The following is a 12395-nucleotide window of genomic DNA, read 5'->3' on the forward strand; positions in this document are numbered from 1 at the left end:
CAAAGTCAGTTTTTGAGAGTCAATATTACCACATAATGTTATATATCATATGAATAGTAGTCGTAGTTGTAGTAACAGCAGCAGCAGTATTATACAATTAGGAACGATACATGGGAACACAATGGGTTAAAGCGATGTAAGGATGGGTACAAATGACCCATCATATATATATATAATCCTACAGGTGGGAGGAGACACAGAAATAGCACATTTCCTCGTGAAGACCCCTGGCTCCCGAGTTCAAGCTGAGGCTAGAACTCTTATCTGTTACATGCATAGCCTTGGCTTCAGTTTCTAGCAATACACACACACACACACACACACACACACACACACACACACGGGAGAGAGAGAGAGAGAGAGAGAGAGTCCCTGCTCCTCTTGATGATAAAATGTGTACAACAAATAGTTATAAAACATAGAAAATAAGTAATTTCTCTCAAGCACAACCTCTCTTTATAAGAACAACAAAATAAAATAACTTACAAATTATTTCAAAGGCCAGAGATGTAGCTCACTGGTAAGGCTATTGCCTAGAATGCACAAGGCCCTGGGTTCTACAACAAATATTGCAAAAAGCAAAGAAAGAACATGATTTCAAGTTATAAATTATATTATTTAAATCATTGAGTTCTAAAGTATTTTAAATTTACATGGATAGACATATATATTTGTATACATACCCATATAATGTCTGAGTGGCACTGGACATATGTATGTTTTAACCACAACATTAGGTTTATAAAGACAACTCTTAGGATTAACTTAAGGATCTGTCTAGACCTTTGTTTGGCATCCACAGAGGAAAACGTAAATACCATCAACAGAAATTCAGCTCCCTACCTCTTTGTAGTTAATGCGTCCATCTTGAAGCTGAAGAAACTCCAGAGCCCTGTGTCCTGCAAGAAATGAATACCATATGAGCTAAGCTCAACTGTATTTACCAGAGATCATTTTAACTTATGTGTATATGTGTCTGTGTATATGTGTCTGTGTATATGTGTCTGTGTATATGTGTCTGTGTATATGTGTCTGTGTATATGTGCGCATATATGTGCATAAGTGCAGTTACCCATGGAGGCCAGAGAGGCCCTAGGATTCCTCCGAGCTGGAGTTATGCACAGCATAACTCCACTGTGGCTCCACCGCGAACCACCCAATGTGGGAGCTTAGAAGTGAACATGGTTCCTCTGTGAGAACATGGAGCACTTCTACCTGCTGAACCATCTCTCTAGCTTGCACAGATTTTTTTTTTAAGAAAACCACATTTTTTTAAGTTGCAAAATATGGAGAAAAGGAGATAAAAGGTAAGATTGCACTCACTTGAGGTTTTCTTTAGGCAGAACTGCTTTATTTGTTTGTTTGATTGATTGAGTGAGTGATTGATTGACACAGGGTCTCTCTGTGTAGCCCTGGCAGGCATGGAAGTTTGTAGACCAGGCTGGCCTTGAACTTCCAGAGCCTCCTTCCACCTGCCCCCTCAAAAGTGTTAGGATTAAAGGCATAGTTTTATCATGTCCAGATTAGGCACGATTTTAAATATTTATGTTATTAGAACACAAATCAAATTTGTACTGCGATTTAAATGTCCTGCTTAACTAACTCTATGACCCTGGGCAAGTTACCTAACACTGTGGACCTCGGTTCCTCCTCTGTGAGATGAAAGCAAAATGTTACCTCACAGGTTAGCTGAAAGGACCACATGAAGCAAATACTGAGCGAGGACACAGGGGCAGTCATGTGGGAGGAACTTGGGAAACAGAAACTGTCATGGTATTTACCTCAAAGCTGGGTAGAGAACCCTAAACACAATATAAATAAATAAATAAATAAATAGGCCCCAAAGCATGGCTGATCAATGGTCCCCAAGTGTGTTTCATCACTGAAATACTTTGGAAGGACAATCATCTCAGAAAGCTGCGTACTCCACCCCCCATGCAGATGTGCAGAGATCCAACCTGAATCTTAGCATAAGTGGGAGGGTTGATACTCCTTGGAACTCCCGCTGAGCAGCAACATCTATTTCTATTGTGAATCACAGTCTTTTTTTTTAAATTTACTAATTATATGTAAGTACACTGTAGCTGTCCTCAGACACTCCAGAAGAGGGAGTCAGATTTCGTTAAGGATGGTTGTGAGCCACCATGTGGTTGCTGGGATTTGAACTCCTGACCTTCGGAAGAGCAGTCGGGTGCTCTTACCCACTGAGCCATCTTACCAGCCCCCACAGTCTTTTTTTTTTAAAGTTTTGGTTTAAAGTGCATGGGGGTTCTGCCTACATACATGTCTGTGCACCACATACAGACAGTGTCTGCAGAGACTAGAAGAGGGCACTGGATCCCTGGAGTTACAGACAGTAGTTAGCTGTCATGTGGGTGTGCTCAGAATCAAACCCAGGTCCTCTGGGAGAGCAATCTGTTCTCTTAACTTCTAAAACATCTCTCTAGCCCTGAATCATAGTCTTTTTTTTTTTTTTTACATCAAAAAAGCCTCTCCTCTACTGTATACATTGATACCCCAATAATGAAATCACAAAACATACAAAGCATTCAGATTCAGGATCCCAGTTTTTCTTAACACAAACCACGGAATGAGGACAATTCTAGAAATGGTCTGACATAAGAACCAGTCTTCCACTCAGGCCTCACATAAAAAATCAAAAAAAAAAAAAAAAAAAAAAGTGCTATGTCATCTAAGTCGTTACTAAATACAAGGTGGAATTTCAGTTGCCCTTCATACAAAAAAAAAAAATCTTAGAATTTGTGCAGATTTGATTTCATTTATAGAAACAGGTTTAAAACAATGGTTTCACTCTGTAACTTAAGCTGGCCGGGAACTCACAGCTCCCCTCCTGCTTCTGTCTTCCCATTGCTAGGTCTATGGGTATAACCACACCCTGGTTAGATATTTTTAAATGTCCATTAGGATTTATCTATCCATCAGGAACCAACACAGAAACTCTAAGGATTTTTGTTTTACTCCAAGGATTTAAAAGAAAAAAAAAAGAAAAAGAAAAAAATATTTTCATTTACATGTGTTCTCCTTGGGCTTCTGTCATTTTAGCTTAGAATTGGAAGATCCCTAAGAATTCATTACATCCTCCCTCCCCCCACCCAGACCCTTTGCCAGCCCCCCCACCCACCCAGACCCTTTGCCAGCCCCCCTCCCCTTCCCCAGCCCCCCACTCCCACCCCACCCCCCCAGCTACAGGCACCATGCCTTTCTCAGAACAACACGTCTAGTTTACAGCAGGTCTAATAGTTGCAGTCTGTGTCCCTTTCCCTTTGTTTCTTGACTTGCTTTCAGCAGTAAATGTTTGACTCACTGTCGGGACACAGCATTCTGGGCCAGACCACCCACCAGGGAGTCTGAAACAGTGAATCCATTTCCTTCCCTGCAGACTGGAAGGCCGGGTCTGGGCCAGGGCCAAGGTCTGCTGTAACCTTTTACACTGGTAACTATGATCTTAGGATCCTGCCTGCCAGGGCTCAGAATCTACATTTACTTTATGCTAGTAACTTTTCCTATTACATCTGTAACCTAGTCCCTCTTTGTAACTGATAGAGGTGGCTTAACTATAACACCTTTTTATATACCTGTATCATCTTTATTAAAACAAAAGAAAGCACAGAATATTAAAAATACCTAAAATTAGTCTTAAAAATCACTGTAGAATGTACTCTTATTTTAGTTGTTTTATGAATTGCTTTACATTCCTCACACATTAAAAAAAAATCACAAATATATTTCATAAGAACCAAATCCCTTCGTTAGAAGAGACCTACCACATATGCTTACGATGGTAACTATGCAAAGTAATAAGCATTTTAATTAGTTTATCAACATATCCTATCACATCACATACCTTAAATTTATACAGTTTATTTTTGTCAGTTATACGTTAATTAGAAAAAAATAAGTTTAAAAGGCCCTCCCCTTTTTCACTTATCTAAATCCACTATCTATGTCATAGTTTGATTTTCATTGCTGAAATAAACACCATGACCAAAAGCAACTTGGGGAGGAAAGATTTAATTGGCTTACACATCCCAATCATAGCCCTTCACTGAGGGGAATCAGGGCAGGAACTCAAAGCAAGAACCTGGAGGCAGGAACTGAGGCAGAGACCGGGGAGGAGCACTGTTTACTGGCTTGCTCTCTCAGACTTGCTCAGCCTGCTTTTGTATACACCCAGACATCTCCTGCTCACAGTGAACTGGACCTCCTCCATCCATCGTGAATGAAGGAAATGCCCCACAGACTTGTCTACAGGCTCATCTGATGGAGGAGGTTCCTCGGCAGAGATTCCCCCTTCCCAGATTTGTCTAGTTGACAAGAACTAACCAGCACAGTCAAGATCACTCAGCCACTGCCTCTAAAGTCAGGCATACTGGAGTCTGTAGCCTCCTCATAATTCCTATGATGCTAGGCTGGACTCCTGTAATGGTAACAAACACTCAACCTCACTCGTTGTCCTACCTCCCTGAAGCCAAGCATCCTAAGGCCAATAGGTAGCACTTAACCCGTGGGAAATAACTTAGGTGAGTGATGGAAACTAGGGTGACCTTAAAGCTCAAATGATGTGTCATACCCATAAGAGCCACTAACAGCCACTCAGGGACTCGCTCCAATGGCCACACATGGCGTTTTACATCTACCTAGAAAAGCCTGTCCTTGGAAATATAAAAGCACAAAACTAGTCTCACACCCTTGCCATAGACATCCACCTTCCTTCTCTCCTCGTTCTGTGACTTTCTTCGCTTCCTCACTATCCCGTGCGAGGAACACCCAGTGGCTTCACATAAAGGAGCCTAAGGGGCTTCAGCTCTCTCACCTAGCTATCCCCCCACCAACCCACCTACCATTTCCTAGCCCTGGATATTCCCAGTCTCCCTCTCTCCTCTCCACTGTCAGGCCACTTCCCAAAGGAGAAAGAGTTGTGTCAATATGTGGGATAGATTTTCAATCTCTTTTCTTAAGCTTATTGGTGGATTCTTGTCCTTTTAATAACATGAAGAGGGATGGCGAGATGGCTCAGCGGTTAAGGGTACACAGTGCTCTTGACAGGACATTATTCGATCACAAGCACCCATGTTGGGTCGTTCATACCTGCCTGTAATCTTAGTTCTGATGCCTCTGACTTCCAAGGGCACCTGCACTCACGTGCATACACTTACACACACACACACCAAAAAATAATAATAGTAAAAATAATCTTCAAAAATTAACACACGAAGGGGGCAGGAATGGGTGTCGAACTCACATAATCTCAGCACTCAGGAGAGAGAGGTTGGAAGTTCATCTCAACTTTGAGGCTAGCCCGTTCTACATAGTGACTTCCAAGGTAGCCAGAACTATATCAGGAGACCCTGTCTGTAAAACAGACAGACAGACAGACACACACACACACACACACACACACACACACACACACACAGCCCAGTACTTACCTATTTCTACATGTGTTGAGAGACCACAAGATGAACTTCTAGAACAGAAAAGAGGCAGCAGAAGCAGCAGGCTAGACCACAGCCTGCCTGCAGACATGTTGTCATTCCTCCTCAGCTGCTCTGCTAACGTGGGGACAATCTAAGCTGAAGCCAAACTATGACTCCCAAATCCAGGCACGGACTCGGTGTGTTCCCTCTACATAGGTCACTGACACAGGAAACCAAGCCTCGTTTCAAAATAACGCTGTTTTCCAATGAAATCGACGGGGAATCACCCACTGTTTAGCGTCTCCGGAACAGCAAACACACTGTCCACCTGGGAGGGGAGAGAAAGCACTCTGCTGGGACCTAAAAGCCTTGGCTGGAGGCACCTTATCATCCCACCCACCCAGATTTCCCCCCAACCCTCAATTGGCTCGACAAATCAAAGCTGCCTTCACCTTACTTTCCAAACCGGACACTTACCTGTGCCAGTTGACGGTCACTCCGATACTACCTGGCTGTCCACGAGCGGCATCTCCAATATCCTCACCTCACACTTATCAAAGTTTCCTCATCCTCCCAAGCCCCAAGTGCATGCTGGGAAAGCGTTTATGGTGATCACCTAGAACCGGCTTCTCTTTTTGTTGTTTGGCAACAGATACTGCCAGTTCTACATGTTACACAACCCCAGCCACTCCTGGCCTTCTACTCTGGCTCTTCCAACAGGACTTACCCGAGATGTGTTGCAAGGGAGGATTCCTGCAGCCCAAAGACACTGACTGCACCTGCAAGGTGGAGGCAGGAAGCAGATTAAGGCGAAGAGACAAGGGTCTGGAAAATGCTGGGCTCAGAACAGACTCATCATAAGGTAGCCAATCAGAAACAGGGTAGCAATCCAGGTCATTCGTGGACATAAATGATGGTGATCTTAACACCCAAATGATGCACTGTCAGTGCTCAGAGCAGCAGGGTGCTCCCAAGAGACTGAGGAAACAGTATTCATCCTTGGGCTAGGCAAGGGGAAGGGATGAATGAACAAAAGACGGGATAATTTGAGCCGGCTGTCTGCCAGGCAGCAGTCGGTTATGTAATCTTCAGCCCCATTCAAACCCGTAGACATGGTTTCTGTAGTTCTCTCCACCCAGGGGCACTGGTCCTGACTGCTTCTAACTGCCTTTAAGCCACAGGCTGCAAGTTTTGATTTGTTTGTTTGGTTTGGTTTGGTTTGTTGTTTTGTTTTTTAATTGGGTAGCAGGGTGTTTATAAACTTACATCACTTTGTTTTATAGCTCTGGCTTTCTTATGGGGCCAAAGATGACCTAAAATTCCAAATTCTCCAGCTTGTACCTCCCAGTGTTGGGACAGTAGGTGTGAGCTCAGCATATCAGACTAACTTTTTGTAAGTGAGAAAATTGACATATAAATCTAGAATTTTAGCTCTCTATACAGAACAAAATAAAAACCCAAAGAACTGACTTCCTGACCCTACACCCCTCTGTGACATGACACCCAACTGGAGTAGGGAACCAGCTGTCCCTTGGATGAATAAGCCCTCCTCTGTGTTCTCTTGTCCTAGGCACCCGCAGTCTGTGGCGGATCCCCCAGTACTACTCTGCGTGCTGAAGTCTCAGTTGGCCTGCCTCTCCCTCTGAGCCTCCTAAAGTCTGCAGGTAAGATGATAGTGATGCTAAATTAGGACCTAAGAGCACCCAAGAATAGTCAGCCAATAACGGAAAATTGGGTGTGATGGCGTTTACTGTAGTGCCAGAACTCTAGAGGCTGAAAACGGATGGCTGATGGAAGTTTGAGGCTGGCCTGGACCACACTGGGACCTTTTCTTGAGAACAACAACAGGGCTGGCAAGATGGCTCGGTGGATAAAGATACTTGCCGCCAAGCCTGACTGATGACCTGAGTTTAGGTGGAAGGAGAGGACTGAGTCTCCACCCGCATACACAAGTAAATAAATGCAGTAAAAAGCTTAAAACAACAAGGAGAAGATAGCAGATAGAGGACTGGCAAGAATCACCAGGAAAAAACCCTGCCTAAAAGAGCTATCTAGGCAGATATAAGAAAACCAAGCCACATAAAACACCAGAGAAGGTTACAGGTTCCATTACTAACCAGTACTAACCCCGGATTCTTTACATATTTTATACATTGAAGCTTAGAATGACCATATTTGTTAATGCAACAAAAACTGGAGGAATCCCTCAGTGCCATGTGATGGCTATGTGATAATGTTGCTATTTTTTTTTTTGAGAAATGTTGGGGAGATGCCTTTTACTCATGAAATCACAAGCATGAGGACCGAATTCCCATCCTTACCAGCATTTAAAAGCCAGGCACAGTCGTGTGCTCCTGTAACTCCAGGGCAGGGGAGGCACAGGTAAGCAGATTCCTGGAGTGCATTGGCCAGCCAGCCTAACCAAATCAATGCACTCCAGGTTTGGAGAAAGACCATCTCAGAGATAAAGAGAAGGAAAGCTATTGAGAAAGATACCTGATATTGACCTCTGATCCTTATATCGTGCATGCCCACATGTTTATGAAAATATTTTCCCCCCTACTGCTATCCCCCTTGCTAACGCAGGCCTTTTTTATAAAGAGACAGTGTGATTCCATCACCCGGAGCTTCTCTGAAATGCAAACACAAGTTGAAAAGCAAGGGTGCAGGTATCCTAGGAGCCTGTGAGAATGTGTGCCTCATTTGCATACCAATCCTGCTAGCTTCAGGCTGAGGGACCTTGTGCAAGTTATTAAAATATGCTTCTGCTTCTCTGTGACTCAGAGGTAATAATAGTTTCCACCTTGTGGGTCATTGTGGATATCAGATGAGCCAATGCACCATGCATTTTAAGTGGCGATCAGTATACTATATACTTCACAACTATCATTCAAAAGAAAACTCCCCCACCCAAAAGACTCACCAGGGACTTCTATTATTTTCCCTGTTGACTTTTGTTTAGTTTGGGTTTTGTGGCATGGGGGATCAAATCCAGGGTTTCCTTCATTTTAGACAAGTGTTCTAACACTGAGCTATATTCCCTATCCATTTATTGATTTCTTTCCTATCAATAAACCAACTTTACATTCAGGTTAGTCAGTATAAGATTATTTCTAAAAATTTAGATATGGGTATAAAACAAAGTTGGATGAAGCCAATTTCAGTTGAAATGAAAACTAGTCTCCCAGCACAGAGATGTAGAGACATCCCTACATCTGTAGGGAACTATTTATGCAGATAAATGATGAAACAATATTTTTTATAAAGCTGCATGTAATTTAGGCTCTCCTCAAACCATCTATGTAGCTGAGTTATGCCTTGATTTATTTAAGTGTGTGTGTGTGTGTGTGTGTGTGCATGTGCACACGTGCCCACACCTGTGGAGATGAGAGGACAAGTTTCAGTGTACACACACCTGCTTGAGGCAAGGTCTCTCTTCATCTTTCTGCTTCTCAGAGTACTCCAGGCTAACTGGTGCATCTGGGAGATCTGTCTGTCTTCAGCTCCCACCTTGCCATAGGAGTGGTGGAACTGCAGGTATGGCCACTGCATCCACCTTTTTACATGGATTCTGCAGATTGAACTCCGGTGATTAGGCTTGTAAGGCAAGCACTTTTACCCACTGGGCCATCTCCCCAGCCCTTACCTTGAATTCTCCATCTCTTTGTCTCTACATCTCTGTGCTGGGAATGCAGGCCTGAGCCCCCAAGACCAGCTTTAGATACAATTTTAGTGTTCAAAATAAAGCATAGCCTTCTATGTCACTGTTAGGAATAATAATAGCTCATCTGGTGCTTGCAGCCAAGCCTGATGACCTAAGGCCAATCCCAGGGACCCACGTGGTAGAAGGGGGAAAAAAATCAGTCCTGGCAACCCTCCAGTTCTTCACATAAATAGGTAAAGTCTTAAAAGCCAGGAACTGGAAGCTCATGGTACCCAGAAACCTAAGGGGAAAAGAGGCTCCGCGCCTCCCCCTCCTCCCCCCACCCCTGCTGCGTTTCTCCTATGGGTCCTAGTGAGCACCCATCCAAGATCCGGGAGTCATGGGGAAGAGCCTGGAGGGAATTGTTTCCACTCCAAACGGGGGCTTGCTGGGGAGAAGAATCAGTGTAGGAAGTTTCGGGTGTTACTTAATGAACTTCTCAGACCATCGGGACAGTTGCCTTGGTGAGCTCCTTCCTTCAACAAGGAAGTAAAAGCATGATTTTACTACCGCGTGGCTGTGAAGATTAATAGTAAGACTAAACCTAAATATTGTGTGCTTAGGCTTTTGGGAATTTTTGTGGGTTTTTTTTTTCTTCACTTTCAAAGAAACAAACAGTGAAAGTGCTACGAAACTTCGGTGTTACTCCTAGGGCGCAAATGCAAGGCGGGCAACTCAGCTGAAAAGGAGAGTAGGCAGAGCTTTTACAAAGTTTCTCAAGCCAGGAGCGGTGACTTGCTTGAATACTCTCAGATTGATACCGTGGATTCCCTGAGTTCAAGACCAGCCTGGGCTACATGGTGAATTTGACGTTGGCTTTGGTTACCAAACAAGATGTTTTTCTTTTATTTCTGGTTTTGTTTTTTGTTTTTCAAGATGAATCTTTACAGAAATAAAAAGAGAGAGAGAGAGAGAGAGAGAGAGAGAGAGAGAACGAGAGACAGTGAATTCTATATTGGATCCCGAGACACACAGCTGATTTCAAGTTTGGGGTCTACAGTGATTAAGACAAGATCTGAAGGAATGCCCAGAGAAGATAGAATGGTCTATGAGTAGAGCGCCCCCTACAGGCAGCAGGCATCCAGGCCGGCCAGCTTGCGATAGCTGAGAAAGCCACCAGAGGCCCTCCTTATCTTGATCGCTTCTCGCTCCAATTCCCTTAAAAAATACAGGACAAAGTAGTGAACACACACAGCACATATGTGTGCACACCTACCTGCACACACAATTAAATTCTGCTATTGAGACTTCTGCCAGATGTATCTGGCACAAAACTGAGAGGCTCTGACTCAGCAGAAGACATCCAACAATTAAAAGAACATCCAAGGCATTTTGCAAATACAATATTCTAACTGGGGCATGTAGTGCTTGCCTGTAATTGCAGAACTCTAGGAAGGAAGACCGCGAGATGTAGGCCATCCTAGGCTGCATAGTAACATGTTTTCTCAATAATAACAACAACATTTGACTCCACTTATTCTGAACACAAACCTGCTATTTCTTTTATTCATATTAAAACTTAGGGTTTCTTTCTTCTGCAGAGTTTGGGGCCCAGATGTAACAGGAAGATGAAGATGTTGTTTAAGGTGATGGTGGTATGTTCAATCCTCACACCCCTATTGATTTCTTTTTAAAAATAGGGTCTCAGCCTTAAACTCACCGAGAGCCTCCCAAGTGCTGGCCACAACACCGGGCTTATTATTACTTCTAGGTTGATTGTTTCCAGTTACTAAATTTCAGCTCTGTTAGTTGCTTGATGTACTGCAGCTACGTCACGAAGCAAAGGGCAGTGGCTTGGGAGCACCCTGCTCAGGACCAACAGAGGACACACACAGAAAGCATGCAAGAGGAAGCCTCACTTCAACCCTAATTGAAAGGTTGCCCCAAATCCCAGTACTCAGGAGCTCTGTGCTCCGAATTCATGAAGGGGATATGTAGAAAAGCATGCAAGGGACGGATCACTGAGCCACACTTCACCCCTCACTGAACAGTGATCCTCAGTTCCAATGCTCAGTAGCCCGAGCATATGAAACCGCGAGTTTGGCCTTTGGTGCCTTCTTTAGACGGAGTGCAAATTGCTGGGACTGGGGAACTGGGGAACAGAAAGTGCTCCCGTCACAATTAAGGCCTAAAGAAATGACAGGTGAGCATCCGACAATGAGAAAAGTGACTTATGTGCACGAATTCATCTTGCTGGGAGTCTTGCCATTCGCAGGCCCTGGAGAAGGACCCGTGGGGAACACAGACCAGTTCAGGCTCTGGCTCCTCGCAGCTCCAATCTCAACAGCTCAGAGAGAGGGCGCTCTCGTTGTCTCCGCCACCCCGCGCGTCCCCGCCACCCCGCGCGTCCCCGCCACCCCGCGCGTCCCCGCCGCCGGGCTCCCGCTTTCCCGCGACCCCTGAGATCCTGCAGCTCGCTTGCCTGTCCCTTGCTGGTGTCGCCGCTACTGCCGGGCCATGGCGACCTGCTTTCTGCTGCGGAGCTTCTGGGCCGCGCGTCCCTCGCTGCCGCCTCCCGGCCGCCTCCGCCCGGAGCCCACAGGAGCCCTGCGGCGCAGCTACGCCAGCGGCCCCGCTGGCTTCCACGCCGACCTACTCCGTGGGGACAGCTTCGTGGGCGGCCGCTGGCTCCCAGCCCCCGCCACCTTCCCGGTGTACGACCCGGCCAGCGGCGCCAAGCTGGGCACCGTGGCCGACTGCGGGGTACCCGAGGCCCGCGCTGCTGTGCGCGCCGCCTACGATGCCTTCAACAGCTGGAAAGGGGTCTCAGTCAAGGTGAGAGCACCGCTGGTGCGGGATCCCGGCCTAGAAGGAGGCAGAGATTCACAGAGTGAAACAAAGTGAAACCGGTTCCTCGGGATACACAGTACGGAAAGCCAGAGCAAACAACAAAAAGAGATAAATAAGTTTGGAGCATGCGTACGGTTATCAGATCCCCTTCCTACATGTATCGACAGGTGTGCATAATAAAAGTGAGGTATGTCAGCCAGCCTATCTGAGTGTGTGTGTGTGTGTGTGTGTGTGTGTGTGTGTGTGTGTGTGTGTGTGTGTGTATAAGGAAGAAGAGAGCCCTGTATGTGAAAGCTGTATGTAGGGAATGTGTATCTGTACATGTAGGTTGCATGTTGGGGCTGTATGTGTAGGAGCTGTGTCAAGGACACTGAGAAAGGAGATGTGAGCTTTGTTTAGAGGAGGGAAAAGTCTAGGGGCATTCTCTGACTTTAGGTCTAAATGGGTAAGGACTAGCGCTTACT

General features: G+C 45.2%; 2 protein-coding genes across 5 annotated transcripts in view; one reads left to right on the forward strand and one right to left on the reverse strand.

Moving 5' to 3' along the window:
* Positions 1–11817, reverse strand: part of Gpld1 (glycosylphosphatidylinositol specific phospholipase D1) — a 53761-nt gene extending 41944 nt beyond the window's left edge. Inside the window, exons 1-4 of one of the 4 annotated variants that reach the window (XM_029468336.2) lie at positions 11564–11817; positions 6166–6217; positions 5451–5766; positions 844–899 (exon numbers count right to left, since the gene is read on the reverse strand). In XM_029468336.2, the coding sequence (XP_029324196.1) occupies positions 844–899; positions 5451–5547 (153 nt within the window). In that variant the 5' untranslated portion in view covers positions 5548–5766; positions 6166–6217; positions 11564–11817. Of the gene's footprint in view, positions 1–486; positions 558–843; positions 900–3325; positions 3345–5450; positions 5767–5915; positions 6056–6165; positions 6218–8853; positions 8869–11563 lie in introns of those variants that run through there. The other 3 variants (XM_085831201.1, XM_021179909.3, XM_085831202.1) reach the window with 3 other exon arrangements.
* Positions 11599–12395, forward strand: part of Aldh5a1 (aldehyde dehydrogenase 5 family member A1) — a 36753-nt gene continuing 35956 nt past the window's right edge. The window contains exon 1 of the mRNA XM_021180175.3: positions 11599–11916. Within this exon, the coding sequence (XP_021035834.1) occupies positions 11599–11916 (318 nt within the window). The remainder of the gene's footprint in view (positions 11917–12395) is intronic.

Source organism: Mus caroli, unplaced genomic scaffold, assembly GCF_978045245.1.
Source record: "Mus caroli unplaced genomic scaffold, Mus_caroli_1 scaffold_15, whole genome shotgun sequence".
Taxonomy (NCBI): Eukaryota; Metazoa; Chordata; class Mammalia; order Rodentia; family Muridae; genus Mus; species Mus caroli.